At 43.2% G+C, this 17,661-nt stretch overlaps 1 protein-coding gene across 3 annotated transcripts in view; it reads left to right on the top strand.

The window, feature by feature from the left end:
- Positions 1-17,661, top strand: part of FLNB (filamin B) — a 92,949-nt gene that overhangs the window by 13,476 nt on the left and 61,812 nt on the right. For all 3 annotated transcript variants that reach the window (XM_050958492.1, XM_050958491.1, XM_050958490.1), the window contains exons 2-7: positions 5,772-6,020; positions 7,221-7,318; positions 8,995-9,142; positions 13,358-13,476; positions 15,018-15,095; positions 17,489-17,651. In XM_050958492.1, coding sequence (XP_050814449.1) covers positions 5,772-6,020; positions 7,221-7,318; positions 8,995-9,142; positions 13,358-13,476; positions 15,018-15,095; positions 17,489-17,651 — 855 coding nt within the window. The remainder of the gene's footprint in view (positions 1-5,771; positions 6,021-7,220; positions 7,319-8,994; positions 9,143-13,357; positions 13,477-15,017; positions 15,096-17,488; positions 17,652-17,661) is intronic.

Here is a 17,661-nt window from a genome sequence, read left to right as displayed (position 1 = left end):
TTAGTCTGTATTAAATACAATCCCACAGTAGAAACATTTGCATGTAACATCTCTAGTCAGATCTCCTCACTAATCTAATTCGAGGGAAGTGTCATGGATTTACAAGGACTATTTGAACCAGTACACCAGACAAAAATAACTTCTGGGACAAACCAAATTGTGGGTTTCTCTTAAACTCTAGAGGCAGGTGTATGCAAATGTGAAGCAGTTTGCTTAACTAGAGAAGCATTTTGTAGCTTCACCCTCAGGAGAGGGGACCTTCTGTTTGATCACATGTTACATGGAGACGAGCTCAGAGTCCAGAACAGTATAAAGTAGTGACGCAGTGATGCATGTACCTGTTCTGAGCTAGCAGCTGTTGTGACCACAGGAAAAAATCATTTGGGAAAGGACCGATCTGCCAGAGCCCTTGTTTCAGTTTGAGGTGATCTCTGGTAAACTGACTGGCATCTATGGAGGTTGTTTTTATGGTTGTCTTAGCTGTAGTAGTTTCAGTCTAAGGGGCTTGCCGAGAGTGCTGTGCTGACTAACTGCGGGCAATCACAGCGCTCTCTCTCCAAATGACTATAAACAAAGTTGGCTGGCTAGGGAGTGAAATTTGTGGGGAGTTCAGTGGAACTATGCAGCCTGGAAATACCTTGATCAGGAGCAGGGGAGAGGCCAGTTTCTCTCCAGCAGAAATGACTCCTTTGGAGCTAGGAGCCTAGACATAGTGCCCCTGCTGGACCATTAGAGAGCAGATACAGATGCAGTTGTCCTGAACTGTGATAAGTGCGTTTCTGAGCTTTGATTTGATTAGGGTGACCAGATGTCCCAATAAAGTCTTTGGTCCGGACACAGTTTGTCCTGATATTTCGCTCTGCCAGTGCAGCACTTGGGCTTTTGTGCTCCACTGGCAGACTCCTCCCCCCCCCATGTGTCTTGATATTTTCCTCCTCTCATCTGGTCACCCTAGATGTGATAAAAGAGCATCTCTTGGCAACCAGTGACATTTGGAGCTGTTAACTTGTGCAGTGATTTAAATGTATGAGGGTACATGCTGATTTTTAAAAGCAAACCTACCAAACTCCTGAGATTCAATGATATGGAAAGTCACATTAAAGCTGCCTGGGCTAATAGGATCAAACAACCTTCAGTCTCGTCACTTATCTCCTGACAAATCTCTCAGCTTGCAAACAAGGACAGTGTTAGTCCTTGACCTTGGGACTAGGGAGCTTGCAAGGTGTCACTCGAGATGAATATACAGGAGCGAGGAAACAGCTAATGGGATATAAACAACTTCCAGGCTAGGATGGACAGACAGCAGGCTTAGGGCTAGAGTGCTACCCCTCTGGGGGGCTTCTCTCTGTCTATGGTGTGCGTTTGTAGAATGAATGCTGCTGGAATGTTTATGGCTTTTATTCAGTCATCTTGTTCATCCTTCCCTGCAACATTCCCTTCAGGCTCTTGCTGTTTGTGTTGCTCCTATTGCAGGAGCCAAAAGTGAAGCTGGCCCTGAAGTAAAAGCAAGAGGAATCAATGCTGCCCATGGTAACTTATTCAAATAACTGAGTGGGAAACAAGTAAGGATGCTGAAAGCTTGAAAAGTACTTTAACTAGGCTTCCATGTCTTGTGCTTGGCCAGCTGGCTGAGTGTGGTGAACTTTCTTTTAGTTTGTCACAGCCCCTAACAATGCATTAGACAGTCCAGGTCTCCAGCATTGAAACATTAAAGAGAAAATTCTAAAGCATCATTAGGCATATTCATAGTTACAAACAGCAGTTTAATCCTTTCTGTGCAACTGTCTTCTGTGATGCTGCTTCAACTTCTGTGCAGAACTAAGTGAGCAACTTGTGTTGGCATATCCCAGAATAAGCTGTCAAGTTGAACACAAAGCATGTCTGCTAATAGAAATGCACACTAAAGCATTACAGTACAATTGCATGATCATCTTGAAGTAGCATCTAAAGCAGGGGTGAGCAAACTTTTTGGCCCAAGGGCCAAATCTGGAAATAGAAATTGTATGGCAGGCTAAGAATGCTCACAAAATTTGGGTTGGGGTGGAAGGGGGGGGTAGGCTCCAGGGTGAGGCTAGAAACAGAGCTGAGGGTGCAGGAAGGGGCTCTGGGCAGGAGAGTGAGGTACTGGGGTGGGGATGAGGAGTTTGGGGTATAGGAAGGTGCTCTGGGCTGGGACCAAGGGGTTCAAAGGGCAAGAGGGGGAGTGGGGTAGGGGGTTAGGATATGGAGAGAGGCTCCAGAGTGCAGGCTCTGGGCAGCGTTTAGATTCGTAGATAGGTAGATAGATTCATAGATTCTAGGGTCAGAAGGGACCAATGTGATCATCTAGTCCGACCCCCTGCACAAAGCAGGCCACAGAAACCTGCCCCAAGCAGCTCCTGGAAGCAGAATGTCCCTTCTCCAGCTCCTGTGCAGAGATGCAGCCAGGCATTCTGCATGCTGCCCTGTCTGCAGGCACTGCCCCTGCAGCTCCCATTGGCTGTGGTTCCTGGCCAATGGGAGCTGCAGGGTCTGTGTGCAGAGTGGCACCCTCTAGCTGCTCCTATGTGTGGGAACCAGAGTGGGACCATGCTGCTACTTCCAGTAACCACATGGAGCATCCCTCTGACCCTGTTCCATGGCTGGAGTGCGGGAGCAGGGCAAGCCCCAGACCTCGCTTTTCAAATTTTAAAACTGCTGGTGGGCCATATGCAGCCCGTGGGCTGTAGTTTGCCCACCCCAATCTTGAGTGACAACTGTATACAATCTTAAATTGACTAGAAGTTCTAGAAAGACTTGGCTTAGACCGTTTCATCAATGGAACACAATTCTGCATATCCCCAGATATCAGACCACATGTCCTGGATAGTAGGTAAGGCAAAAGGAACATGCCCATTCTTCCTGGATGGGACCGTTAAGTGTCAGGCTCTAGTGCTTGCTTGGCTGTAGCTGTGGTAACACTTTTCAACATGTATAACTTCCTCCTAAGCAAGAGGACATAACCTAACAAGCATTTTGTCATCTGCGTTTGAAGTCTGACTAGTGGTTTTTGGGACATCTTAGACTGGGAACAGCCTTAAGGGCCTGGATGTTCAAGTTTAATTATCATAGAATGGTACATAATCAGTGTCTCTGGTCATCATGCAGTGATTACAGATGGATACTTGCTCATCTCGCTGGTATTTGTATTACAAGCAATTGAAACTGGAGAACTGGTTAAAGTGGCAAAAGAGACATGAGCTCAACTGTCAATGTTTTAAAATAAGTTTTGTTTTTTTAATTCAAAACTTATGCTGGAGACTTCCACTAGAGTTGGATGGAGAGTTTAAAAACTAATTTGTGTATGTATTTTCTGAAACTTGCCTTTTGATCAGTTCTGTTAAACTCTTCCTCCTTCACCACCAACAGAAGGCTAAGCTAATCAGTATGGCTTAATGTAAGCTGGATAATTCTGTATATTTAAAGACCAGTCAACCATGTTGGAAACCAAAGTGGAGGAGACTAGTGAATTCTCTTAAAAGGATAGAAACTGGCACAAAAGGTAATTCTTGGAACAAAACCTCTCACTGATGCCCTGTCAAGCTTTAACACCCAGGTTTTCCTATTTCATTTCTTATTGCCTTCCTGTAAAAGACCCACAAATGGGGCCAACTGTCAAATGCACAAGTAAAATTGGAAATTGTTGTCTCCAACAGGGATTTGGAGCAATCAGATTTTTGAATTGCTCCGCTCCAAAACCCTGATTTCCAAAGTCACCTTGGTGGTGCAACAACAGTTAAGGCTACAATTCTTTCATGGAGGTTGCAGAAGTCATGGAATCCATGACTTCTGCTACCTCTGACTTCAGCCTCTTGTCACCAGCCCCTCCCTCCCCCCCAGTTGCATAGCTGCTGGGTGCAGTGTAGGGATCCTGTAGCTGAGCTCCTTATTTTGTTCCAAATATTTTTAGTAAGTGAGACAATTCACAGGCTTCTGTGAATTTTTCTTTATTACCAGTGACCTGTCTAACTTTTTAACTAAAAATATTCATGACAAATCTTAGCCTTAATAGTTTAAAATTCAATATGACTGTCAAATTGACAGTATCTAGTACCTGTGCCAATATACCCCCACCTGATAACTTGCTAATGTAATTTTCATGCTGTTCATAGCATCTGAATGTCATGTGGCTTTGCTTAGGTTAGGGGACTCTAGTAGACTTTCTTTAACAGAATAAGTTACTGCATAGAAGTGGTGAAGTGTGCAAATGGAGTTGATAGAGGATATCCTCTTTAATCTGGTCCAAATTTCAAGAGGGAGATTGCCCTAAAACAAAACTGAGGAGAATTCAAGGGACACTGATAGAACAGGGCCAAACTGCTATCTTAGATATAACAGACAAGACTGCAGAAACGACATTCTTTAAATTGTCTTTTGTTTTTGTCAGGGACTGTTGCTGAGGCACACCCAAGGAAATGGTGAGGATCAAGCACTACAGGAAGCTGATTCAGACCACTAAACTATATTGTTGCTCATTGCAGTCAATAATCCCTCTTAAACTCTGTAGATTTGCAGTTATGCTGTAACTTCAAAATAGAAGCTTTTTAGTGATGTGCTTCAACTTGGTGAAGCCACACCTTGTCATAACTGAGCAGTATTTCACACATATAGCAACTTGATTAGTGTGAATTGATCTGACTGGTTCACCTGCCTGGTAATGCTGGATGGGTATTTCTGACTCAAACATAAATCATTGCTATTTTCTTTATATTTTAAGTAGTCCTAACTAGAACATAAGTCTTTGCTTTGCCAGTTTACAAATCAAGGGTAACACTAAAATGCCAATGGCCAGTACAAATTCTGACATCTAAGCACTGAAACTTCTGGCTCAGTGATGTTATAGCTAGGTTCCCAGTTATCCCAAATTAATTCACACCCTGAAATGGCAGGATCTTGGTCTGATATGTGACTGCTCCATATATGGGTAATAAAGAGCAGCAGTGCAAAATACAAAATGAGGAAGCCTGAGAGTAGGGCTTTACAAAATAGGAAGCAGATGGTTATATTGCAAAGATACTCTACCCATTTCCTAAACTCATACATTCTAGCTTCCAGTCTTAGATATGAGCTTCCTAGCCAACATTTCCTTGAAGCCATAAGTATGACACTTGTGACCATAACAAATCCTGCTAGGCTACAAGTCCTCCCTCATGAATATTTCATACTGAAGTGAAAGTAGGGTAAAGAACTTAACTGAATATATGATCAGTATAAAGGACTAGCTGTTTAGTTGGTGCTAGACTACAAAACAATTTACATTGCATGAACTTTCTCTCGGAACTTCTAACCTTCTGTGGGAGCTTCAACAGCAGTCCGGTTTTATTAACCAGTACGTCACACCAAAGTAGACACATCTCCAAGTATTTAAATATATTACACAGCTTGACAAAACTAGCTTCCTGGAATGTGAGTGGTATACAAATTGGGATATTATAATTGAGTTCTGTACAGTACATACTGTAAAACTAGGTATTTGTATACCTCTGCTGTACCTTAATTTACAGTTAACATTCTTGTATTGTAATTGCATACAGTGAGCAATAATTCTTTTAAACTTGGCTGTCATTTTTAACTATCTTGGTAATAAGCTAAAAGGAGCCAAAATCAATGCAAAGAGCTTTAATGTCAGGTTACTACCTCAGTGTTGTGTAAACTCCTGTACTTGCTTGATAGTGATTAAAAGTGTGTGTGTGTGTTGAGCTCTTTCCTTTATCAATGTAATAAGGCTTAATCAGATTTCTTGTGTCTTGCAGATAGCAAAGCAATTGTTGATGGGAACTTAAAACTGATCCTTGGCCTAGTATGGACCCTTATCCTCCATTATTCCATCTCCATGCCAGTATGGGAGGATGAAGGAGATGATGATGCCAAGAAACAGACCCCTAAGCAGAGACTTTTGGGATGGATTCAGAACAAGATTCCTTACTTGCCAATCACAAACTTCAATCAAAACTGGCAGGATGGCAAGGCATTGGGTGCCTTAGTTGATAGCTGTGCGCCAGGTAAGTGTTCTTTGTAGATCAGGGTCTTTCCTCTCTTTTATTCTTTGGCAGCATTTGAGCTAATATTCTAAATTTTAGTAATAAGATTAGACCTCTAATACCCTTCTCCATGAGACTAACAGGTCATTTTATAAAGCAGTAGTTGTGGAAGCAAGCTTTAAATGACTTTGGGTAAAGGTTAAGGGAAATATCACAAAGATGAAAATATAGTTTGGTTTACTACAACTGCCACTACAGTTCTAACCTACTAGATCAACACCAGGGATGAAGGAGCAAACATTAGCTCCCAAACTGAAAAGCACATGTTTGGCCCAAACATGGAACATCTTTCAGCTTCAGATTATGGCAGGAGGCTCTGCATTAAGGCTTTTAAAACACTTTCCTACTAGGAGCAGAATGTAGGAGTTGGAGGAAGCTTCACCCCTGCAAAACTAAGTTTTTATTTTCACCTTTTTTATTTGTGTATTTCTTTACTAGAGCAAGAATAACATGACCAGGGGATTGGGGGGGGCAGGGGGAAGAGCAGCCCAAATACCTGTTTTTTGCTATGAAGGTATTGTAAATCTAGTTAGCCAGAATTGCACTAGATTACTTGAGCTATGCACCATTAGGAGAATGTCAATGCTGCACAAGATTCCACTGAGCATCAGGACTCGAGTCATTAAGTATCTTTAGAACTTAAAGCACAGTAAGATACCTCATTCCTCAGGCTAAATCTAAAACCTCCCAATCAGATGGCTCTCTAAGCAATCTAAACTTGCATCTTGGTGAGCTGAGTAGGAGAGTCTTTCCTGACTGGCCTCTTGGTTCGTAGGCTAGCTTGGAAGTACATGCTGTCACTGGAAACTGCAGTGCACACACTTGGCAGTCAGTAAGCAAAAGTGACACATCCTACTTCATGCTACCTTCCTTGGAAGTATGGTGGCTGCAACCAATAAAAGTGTAGTTCTAGAACTGTGAGGAAGCCAGCCTTCTAATCTGAAAGCAAAACACTCACTATGGTGAGACTTCCTATTTAGATCTTTCCGTGAGAGCCAGTTGCTTTCTGGACTATCCCAAATCTGTGCACATGACAGCTTTTGAAGTTATTACCCAGAGTATGCAGTGTTGCGTGTGACTGTCTCCATTTTAAAAAAAACCTTCTCTAGCAAATGAACTGTCAATGTGGAAGTTCTGAATGTGCAACTTGCTTATTCTTAGGTCTCTGCCCTGACTGGGAGACCTGGGACCCTAAGAAACCAGTTGACAATGCTCGTGAAGCCATGCAGCAAGCTGATGACTGGCTGGGTGTGCCACAGGTAAGGCAAAAGCAAAAATGCCTGGAGCAGAGAGGATACTATATGAATACTAAAGGCATGAACGGAGTCAGTGCTGTTATCACTAACTCAGTTCTGACAGCCAAGTCCTGTTAAATTTATGTGAGCTTCTCCATAGTAGCCCTCCAGAAGTCTTTAAGGCGTGGTGCTAGACATCTGTAATATGTCTTCAGTAACTTTTTGAATCCCTGTTCTGACTCTTAAGGGCTTCTATACACTTAAAGCAGCTGCATGGTGCAGCTGTAGTGCTTGGTGCAGAAGCTACTATGCTGACGAGTGCTTCTCTTGTACATACTCCACTTCCCAGAAGCCCTCTTGTCAACATGCTGTCTACCTTAATATATAATATATGTAATCTCTCTCTCGCAACTGGAAGGGACCTCAAAAGGTCAGAGTCCAGCTGCTGCCTTCACTAGCAGGACCACGTACTGAATTTTTTTTGCCCCAGATCCCTAAATGGGCCCCCTCAAGGATTACTCTCTCAACTCTGGGTTTAGTAGGCCAATGCTCAAACCACTGAGCACGCTCCCTCTCCCCTGAACGCTGGAGGTTCCATTGATATAACTACAGTGGGGTGTGTGTGTGTGTGTGGCCTCCATGCTAGCACTATGGAGGAGAGGAAACTCATGATGCACCAACTAATGGTGTTCAAGGGGAAATAAATACTTCACCAAGGCCATGATGACTTATTTTTATTTCTGGTTATTTGCCCACTTTCAGCTGCTTTCTGTTGGATGTGAGAACAGTTGAAGTGACTCGGGCCCTTAAAATTCCTCAGAGCAATCAGTTGCTCTGACTTAAACTAGACTCAATTTCAACAGCAGTGCACACCCAAACTCTTCTCTGCAATCCTCTCCTTTCAGATAACACTAATTTTTGTTCTAAAGATATGGCTGAGTATTGCAACATAACCAAAAAAATGGTGAGGGGGAACTTGCTTCATGCTTCATTCCTCATTACTAAGTGTACTTGCTTGAACAGGGTCCTTGGGGTTAATCTGTTCAATCTGCCACCTGAAGTCTTAAGTACTTTTGTAAGAAAGTAGCTTTCTTTTGCAATGATCTCACTTGAGCAGGAGCCCATGGATCCTCAAACCAGATTCTCATGCTAATAGTAGAACAAGCAAAATATGTTAAATCTCTAAAGCTCTCTGAGCAGTGACTATACTCATGGCATTAGAACAAACTGATGGATATGACAGCATCACTGCTGTCTGTGAATTTCAGTTTCACTTTTTCAGCTATTCATCTACAATCTCCTTCATTGAAGGAATAGCTCCAGATTGCTTTCCCAGGAGGGTAACTCTAATGGTCTTGAAAATAATGCACTTTTGATTTCTTTAGTTATTGAGGCTAACAGGTAGTGGTGGTTTCCATCTTTGTTTCCCTAAAACTACATCAGCAGACATGTATAGCTTTACAAACTTCCTCTAATGCATACTTTGCTACTAACTCAACCCATGATACTGCATTAAATACTTTCAAACTGAATTTTGTAGTGTAAATCCTTCCAGTTAACTCTAGGAAACTTCTATGTAAGGGGAGCTATTGGAATGCATAGAATTCCCATGTACCTGAATTGTACTGCTTTTGGGAGTCTAATTGATAAATGGTAGACTAAATACATGTATCTAACACTCTAACCTGCATATCTTTCAGGTGATTACTCCTGAAGAAATTATTCACCCTAGTGTGGATGAACACTCTGTAATGACTTACCTGTCTCAGTTTCCCAAAGCCAAGCTTAAGCCAGGAGCTCCTCTAAAACCCAAGCTGAATCCAAAGAAAGCAAGAGCCTATGGCAGAGGTAAGGAATAACACTTACCAATGCAGGGTATCTACTTGACGACTTAGGTTGACTTTTCAGAAAAACACGTTGCTGCTTGATTGTGTTGTCCACAGTAGGCCTGGAGTCCAAGCTGGATTCATGTATGTCTTGTGTGGTGCTTAGGCTGAGAAATACATGGCAACAGCCCAAAAGCACTCCTATTTCTAAAATGCAAATTCTCCCCCTCTTCTCACCTCTCCACCCCAAAAAATCCGACAAAACCTGAGCATGTTTGACACCTTGCACTTATATAACAACTCACCACTGGAAAAAGTGGGATGACCAAGAAGGAAACTTTAACAAAACTTACAGGACCATGTCTGAAACAATACTTGAAGTGTGCACCACCCTGTTTGCATATTACTGTATAGCATGCACTCTTAAAAAGCCCAGAAACTGAAGTAAAAGAATGAATGCATGCAGAGCTTCCTGCCCTAGAAGATTAGCTGCCTCTGGGGAGGGTGGATGGGCAGTAATACATATGACACTAGTGATACATATGAACAATCCTAGTAAACCTTATTGTAGAGGAATAGCTTGGAATCTCAGGCCTTGGCTACACTGGCGCTTTACAGCACTGCAACTTTCTCACTCAGGGGTGTGAAAAAACACCCCCTGAGCACAGCAAGTTACAGCACTGCAAAGTGCCAGTGCAAACAGTGTCCCAGCGCTGCAAGCTAATCCTCATGGGGAGGTGGAGTACGTGCAGCGCTGGGAGAGCTTTCTCCCAGCACTGGCGCCGCGACCACACTCGCACTTCAAAGCGCTGCTGCGGGAGCACTCCCAGGGCAGCACTTTGGAGTTTCAAGTGTAGCCAAGCCCCCAGTAGTAGTAGGTTCACAGTTGCCCCCCAGAATGGCAAAAATGCTCATCGGGAATCAACAATGCAAGGTTTCTATTGCAGCCCATGCACTGTCGTGTTACTTTAGTTCAGTGCAAGCATGGACAATGCTAAGTGAGACAAGCCATAAGAGGTTTCTGGCAAAGGAGACTCACTGTATTGCAGGGGTCGGCAACCTTTCAGAAGTGGTGTGCCGAGTCTTCATTTATTCACTCTAATTTTAAGGTTTTGCATGCCAGTAATACATTTTCATGTTTTTAGGTCTTTCTATAAGTCTATAATATATAACTAAACTGTTGTGTATATAAAATGTTTAAGAAACTTATTTAAAATTAAATTAAAATGCCCACCTCCCCAGACCAGTGGCCAGGACCTGGGCAGTGTGAGTGCCACTGAAAATCAGCTCGCGTGCTGCCTTCGGCACGTGCGCCATAGGTTGCCTACCCCTCCTCTATTGGATGAGGGTAACTGGCTGGTAACCATCTTAGTCCAAATCTTAAACTTCATCCTGGGAGGTATCTTTGAAAACACCTCCAACAGGAGGTTGACCATCAACCTAATGTTGGATACTAGGAAAATGTCTTGCTGCCATGTCCATTCATGGCAAATATGTACACATACAGCTGTTCCAGCTTTCCATGTCAGCTGTGCTATGAGATGTTGCCTTATTGTTTTCCAAGCTAAACTTTCTTTACTGCAAGAACTATGTTCTCAATTGCCATGAGAGGATGTGATTAGTTTTGTATAGAACTGCACTGACTCTCCCTAAAGTGTTTATAGTAGTCTTTATCATGGGCAAAAAAGGCCCTTCAGTGCTGGGCTGACAGGATTATTAAGTGGTAAGTTCTGACTGCAGTTCTGACTTCAAGTACCTTTATCTGGTTGCCTTGCTTTCCCTGCCCAGGGAAAGGAGAAACCACCTTCTGAGGTGCTGCCTCGATGCTTGTACAGTGCCTGAACACTAATGGCTTATGTGCAAAACTTGCATTTGTCTAAATGACTGATGCATTTAACACCTAATGTGTGAACAGGAATATATCCTTGTATTACTGTTGCATTTCTCTGGAGATAAATAGATTTGGAAATTCTGCTGTTCACAGCCACTCTTTGGGTAAGCAACCAGACACGGCATTTTCTACTAACTGTACAAATGGCTGTGGAGGAACAAGTTTCTCAATAAAACTAGAGGCACTGTCTCAGAAGCCATTTCCTGAACATGATATGATGTATATGCTTGGACTAGTGAAGAGCTAGCAACTTTGGGAACTCCTCGACCCACTCAGTCAACAGCAGGACAGGTGTAACAGCTCAGGGCTAAGTGTAAAAAGATCCAGTAACTAAGCTGCAGTAAATGCATGCTGTGACAAGTCTTGTTTGAGGAGAAGTGTAGAGCCTTTTCATTTAGCCTAACTTAAAAGTCCACTGAGTCTTGCAGGGCACAGACCTTGGCTTAAGCCAGGGGTGGCCAATCTGTGGCTTCAGTCACATGTGGCTCTTCAGAAGTTGTTATATGCAGCTCCTTGTCTAGGCACCAACTCGGGGGCTGGAGCTACAGGTGTCAACTTTCCAATGTGCCAGGTTGTGCTCACTGCTCAACCCCTGGCTCTGCCACAGGCCCTGCCCCCACTCCTCTTCCCTCCCCTCCCCCCAAGCCTCCTGCATGCCACAAAACAGCTGATTTGGAGGGGGAGGTGCTGATTGGTGGGGCTGCCAGGGGTGGGAGGCACTGGGAGCAGGGGGGAGCTGAGCGGGGAAAGCGGGGGCTGCTGACCTATTACTGTGGCTCTTTGGCAATGTACATTGGTGAATTCTGGCTCCTGCTTGGGTTGGCCATCCCTGGCTTAAGCCATTGCTGGTGTATATTAGCTGTGTAAGCTTAGTTTTGGCAAGATGTTTTGAATGCATTGCGTGAGAAATTAGGGAGGGATGTGGTTTATCTGCTTGTGAACATCCACAACTGTCACCTTATATGTAGTGAAAGTAGAAAACCTATTAAAACTATAAACTAAACTTTTGGCCACTAATACTGACTAGGTTAATCTTTTTACAAATAGCTTATCAAATTGCTGTTCAGAACTTCACCACCACTTCTCCAACTGCTTTAATATTGTTTGTGGTTTTCTGTGTAATGCTTTGAACATTCCCAATTCTGTGAACTCAGTGAGTAACACCAACATTGTTCTTGTAACTGGAATGAAACAATCCTTGCGACCCTATGGAAGCTGGGTCAGAGGACATGGCTTCTAACTTTTGGTGGCACTTCTGAACAGTCTTAACTCCATCTCGGAAAATATGGCAGCCCATAATGAGACTTCAAGCCAAGTGGCATTCAGAATTCCAGACTTCATTCTGGGATAAGCTTGCTGTGACCTTTTGTTAACCATTAAAACTCCTAAAGGTGCCTGTATTGTAGGAAGTGCAGGTTGTGACACTAATAATATCCTGAACAGAATGTATGGGATTAAGGTAAGCTTAATTCAATGAAGTTCAACATTAGTAATCCATATTCAATACCAGTTGGGTACATTGTATTATAAATGCAGTTGTGGCAGTATATGCCTCTTTTCTAGTAGGGAAGGGGATGCTAATGGACTTCTGTCACAAACCTTTGAAGCCACCTCCAGGGGAGAAATTCATAGACAAGTTCAAATTTGGATTTTTCCAGAGACCAAGAGAAGGCTTCTGGATAAAAACCTGAGGTTTTTAAACTGAACTCAGGGCCTTCTTCCTGATCCAGCAAATGGGTGGGACCCTTGGTATGTGTAGGGGCCCAAATCCTTACAGCAGCATCAGAGGGATTTCGCCTACTGAGGTCCCATAAGATGTTGTACTTGTTCTGAGCTGAAATTGTGTTGAAAGGGTAACCTCAAGGAATCCCCCTTGGGTGGCGGTTGAATGTCTTACCCTGCTAGAATCCATATTAGGAATGGGCTGCTTGGCATGCATGAGATTGATTTTCATTGTTAATGTTTCTCTAATGCTTTGTACCTTTTTAAGAATAAGTGTAAAGGCTGCAAACTGTGCAGTCTGGGAATATCCCAGTCAGAAGGGGGGGAGATGTAGGTCTTCATCCAAGAGGTAACAGCTGAGGAGCTGGAGGTCTCGGTGGGTGTCCTTGCTGGAGCAATATGGGGAAAGACTGGTGTAGCAACCCTGAGCTGTGATGCTGGTTGTCTAATGCCACTGGCCTTTTGGTATACAAGCAGGCCTGGAAAACTGTTGGGGAACTTGTCTCACTACTTGGGCTGTATCAGAACTTGTATTAAGTGGTTTGTGTGATTGTCATAAACAACCTCCTTGTTTAGATTTGAAACAAGCTAAATGTGCCCTTTTGTGTCCTATCCCCTTAACAGGAGTTGAGCCTCATGGAAACATGGTGAAGCAACCTGCCATCTTTACAGTTGATACTATCAGTGCTGGGCAGGGAGATGTAATGGTCTTCATAGAAGATCCAGCAGGGAACAGAGAAGAGGTCTGTATGCTAAACATGTTTAGCATGAAAATTGGTAGGGAAAATCTAGTTTAAATGACTATCTGCTGTATCTCAGTGTAGTAAACTGTTTCATGCACAATACTTAAGGTGTCTGTTCTTAAATAAAATATATGAATAAGTTAAGTCAAAAAATGACAACTGACTACAGTTTGCAAAGAATTAGTGTACTTGGTTCTTAAAAGGAATAGAAAACTTTATCATTCAGTTACAACTGATCAGGTGGGACATGAGCATGTTTTATATTTGTCAAGTTGTCCTTCAGTTCCTCTTGCTAAAAAGCAAAACTGCTTAATAGAATGAATATTGAAAACTATATTCACATGCTGGACTTGAATGTGAAGTGGATTCAAGACCCTGCCATTGCCAGAGTGTTCCTCAAAAGCTTTGCTAGGTGCTCTCTCAATTCATGAACAAGCCAGCTAGCAAAATGTGTTCCTTAGCTAGGATCCGGTGGCACAATTACTATGTGCAATGTGAATGGAAGCAACTTTGAAATCTTTCCATAGCCTGTTTTCCCTAAGCAATATCTTAGTGAAGAAAACATTTTAAAATAGTCTCCTGATCACTGTACCTACCAGACTCAGTCCTGCTGTCTTTAAGCCCTTCTAATTATAAATCACACTCTTCCAATTGGGGAACAGTCAATTGACTTGACCAATACAACCAACACAGCTCAAATGTTGAATCACTAGAAGTAAATTCTTTCAGTGAACTGTACTTGACCAATTGAAAAAAATCAAATGACAGTACATTCAGTTACCAAATAGAACAAAACCATGATCACCCTGCTCATTCTGCAAGAGCAATGGCTAAAGTTGTAGAATATCTGCTGCTAATTAGTACATTAGAACAATCTTGGGAGTTCAGTTAGTGATAGAGGTTGGTTAATTTAATCTGGTGAGCATTTAAATTAAGACATTCCAGACAAGTACAATTATACACTGCAGTTGATATTGGTTAATGTTGGTCAGGCCCCAGTTTAGTTGTTGGTAGCAAACAGGACTGGCTCCAGCTTTTCTGCTGCCCCAAGCAGCAGGCACCCTCTCACCCCCAAAAGCAGCAGCACTTCAGCGGCAGCTCAAAGAGGGAGTGAAGGACCCACTGCTGAAGACTTGGATGTGCTGCCCTGATACTAGATGGATTGCCACCCCTTTGAATTGCCACCCATTTGAATTGGCTGCCCCAAGTACCAGTTTCCTATGCTGGTGCATGGAGCCAGCCCTGGTAGCAAAGGAACAGAATAGGTCACCAGGTTTATTTTAACTTGGCTCATGTGTTTCTAGAAATGTTAGTGGCTTTTGCACAAATATTGGAACAGGTAGCTAGCAAGTGTACTTGCTGCCATGGCAACTGTATCTAACCTTGCTGTGGGTCCTAAAGAGAATCATTCTTTTTGACTAGTTTCAGCATCAAATTCTACCAACTAAAGATTTAGCGTCACTTGTGAAAAGTCCTAATTTAGCAGATAATCAAGTGTAGACTCAATGTTTCTGGGACAAATGCTTTCTCTTCCTTTCTAGGCAAAAGTGACACCTGACAATGAGAAGAACAAAACCTACTCTGTACAGTATGTGCCACGAGTTACTGGACCTCACAAGGTGAGTGAGCAAGAAGATTTTGGGTGTTCAGGATGCTCAACATGCTTAAGTTAATATTGCATTATAAATGGGCATCTTAAATTATCATATTTACTGGTGACATAACTACCCAGAAACCCTGGTGTAAATAACCTGTTTCCATTTTCTGTTCAAGTCTCCACAGTCTGGGGCTAATGGACTCTTCTCCTTCCTGTAAGAGATGAACTCACCCACATTTCTCCATCTTGAGAGAGAGAATATGGTCTTGTGGTCCATACTCCTATTTAATGTGATGTGCAAGGATAATGGGACCACCTGCTGCTGATCAGAAGGATAGTCCATCCTCTCTAAAGGGGATGGGGAGGCGGGGAAGCATGGCACTCTGTGCAATTGGGCTCATCCTCTGCTCTTTTCTCCACATTGGTGTCAGCAGAGACTTCTCCAGAGCATGAGTAGAGCCTCTTGGTCTCCATGTGCTTTTTAGTACCAGGAGTAGGGCCTGTGACTCACCCTGACTTGGGGCCCACCAAGATGGTAACCACAGTGGGACTATTGACCACTCCCAGGAAAAGGCCAGCAAGAATGAATTGGAGGGATGGGCTCCATTCAGCTTCTCCTGCCCCCTCAGTGCTGCAGTTACCTCCAAGTTTTGTTCCACTCTAAGCCACATGGTTGAAAGGGCTTCATTACAATACAAAGCATTCTCCAGTATCCCCTACTTCCCAAGCTCAAGCATTAGAAAAAACTAGCAGCCTTCTAGGGTTGTAGTTCTAAAATGCTGGTCCTGGGCTCCTGGAATCTTTCTTTATGCAGACAACTTTAGGGGCCAAAGTAAATGCAGTAGAGTTAGGCCGGTCATTCGCCCTGTCCCAGTTAGATCCAGTGGGGAAACAATGATAAAGCCAAACCTCTGGATTATTCTGGTAGTCTTCACACCTGCCCCAAGCCTGGAAAACTTCCTTTCAGAAACTTCCATAGCTGTACAGCTGTGTCCACTTTAGCCTCCTATATTGTAGATTGCTAGCTTAATGGTTCTACCAGGCAAGGTATGAAAGCTGACCCTGCAGAGGGTCTCTATTTCTCTTCAGTTGCTCCAGCTCTGCAGTCTGTACCCTCAGCTGGCTCTCATTTTGATCTCCAGTAGGTCCTCATCTTATTTACCATCTAGAGTGCCTGGACTACACAGATGCCTGCAAGTTCTTCAGGAGGATCTGGACCTGGAAAATATCTCAGTTCGAAACTGTTTCAGACCCTGTAACCCTGTTCTGTGTCTGATCTTGTTCTTGTCACCATTCTGACTGGCAACCAACTAGGGCCAGTTCCAGAGCCAATGATAAGAGTTCAGTCCTCAAACTGTCATTTTTCTCTGGATATACTGTGAACGAAGCATGTAGGAGAGGTGGTGAGAAGCAAACATCTCTATCTTAGTTGCCTTGAATCATGTTGCTATCAACACAGATAGTAGGGGGTCACAAGTCTCTCCTATAAAATGTCATTCTGACTGGGAGTATCTATGGCCAAAGATGTCAGGAACTTTTGTGTAGCTTAGATTCATCAGGCAGATATGGCACTTTAGGTGTATTTTCCAGGCACATTAGATGAAGTGGCCCTTGGATTTTGTCTTAGATCTGTATTCAGCTCATTGGTCCAAGATTACTTAATCCTTGTAACTAGCTATTGTCCTTCATGGACAAACAAATTGCTAGTTTGAGTCAACTAAATCTGGTCCGGGGAAGACCAAGATGCATTTCTATAGTGCAAGAAATAAGCAGAAACTAGGAAAATGGTGGTGCATGCTCACTGGCCAAATAAATGGCTTCTCCAAAGGGTGCCACATCCTGGCCTAATGAGTCTAAATGATGGAGCACAGAACTTCACAATAGGCATGCTTTCAGTTTAGCTAATCAAACCCTCTTCCCTCCAAATCTTGGAAATGAACTTCTTCACTCTTCCTTCCACCCCAACCCTCAGTCTTGTCTTTTGAGATTGTAAACTCAGGGCAGAGAACTGTCTACAACTGTCTGTACAGAGCCAAGTACAACTGGGCCCCATCCTGTCCTTGTGCAATCGCATAATAAACATGATTGTTGCAAGTAGCAGTTCAGCCCCCAGCAGTGGGGTACTGCATCTTTTATGAGGACATTAAGACTTAAACCTAACTGAGGGCCAGTATTTCCCCTGTCTTCATAGGAGCGCAGTAAGTGGCTAGGGTACCTCCAGTTGGCACAAAATGAGGGAGTTAGCATTAAAGTTTTCTCCACAAGACCTCTAACTTAGCCTTGACCCTTAAGAGTTCAAGCACTTGATCTTGTGGCTCAAGTAGTAACTTCTGCCAGGCCCCTAACATAATTGCGAGGTGGCCTCTTAATTCTAACCCTGCTATCACAGTGCTAATGTCTGTGCTTTTTTTTAAGGTTACAGTTTTGTTTGCTGGACAGCATATTTCCAAGAGTCCATTTGATGTAAATGTTGACAAAGCCCAGGGTGATCCTAGCAAAGTAACAGCAAAAGGACCAGGCTTGGAGGCAACTGGAAACATTGCCAATAAACCTACCTACTTTGAAATTTACACAGCAGGTAAGCATGC

The sequence above is a fragment of the Gopherus flavomarginatus genome, chromosome 6 (assembly GCF_025201925.1).
Source record: "Gopherus flavomarginatus isolate rGopFla2 chromosome 6, rGopFla2.mat.asm, whole genome shotgun sequence".
Taxonomy (NCBI): domain Eukaryota; kingdom Metazoa; phylum Chordata; order Testudines; family Testudinidae; genus Gopherus; species Gopherus flavomarginatus.
Note: the sequence above shows the minus strand (reverse complement) of the source record. Positions and strands in the feature narration are given on the sequence as shown.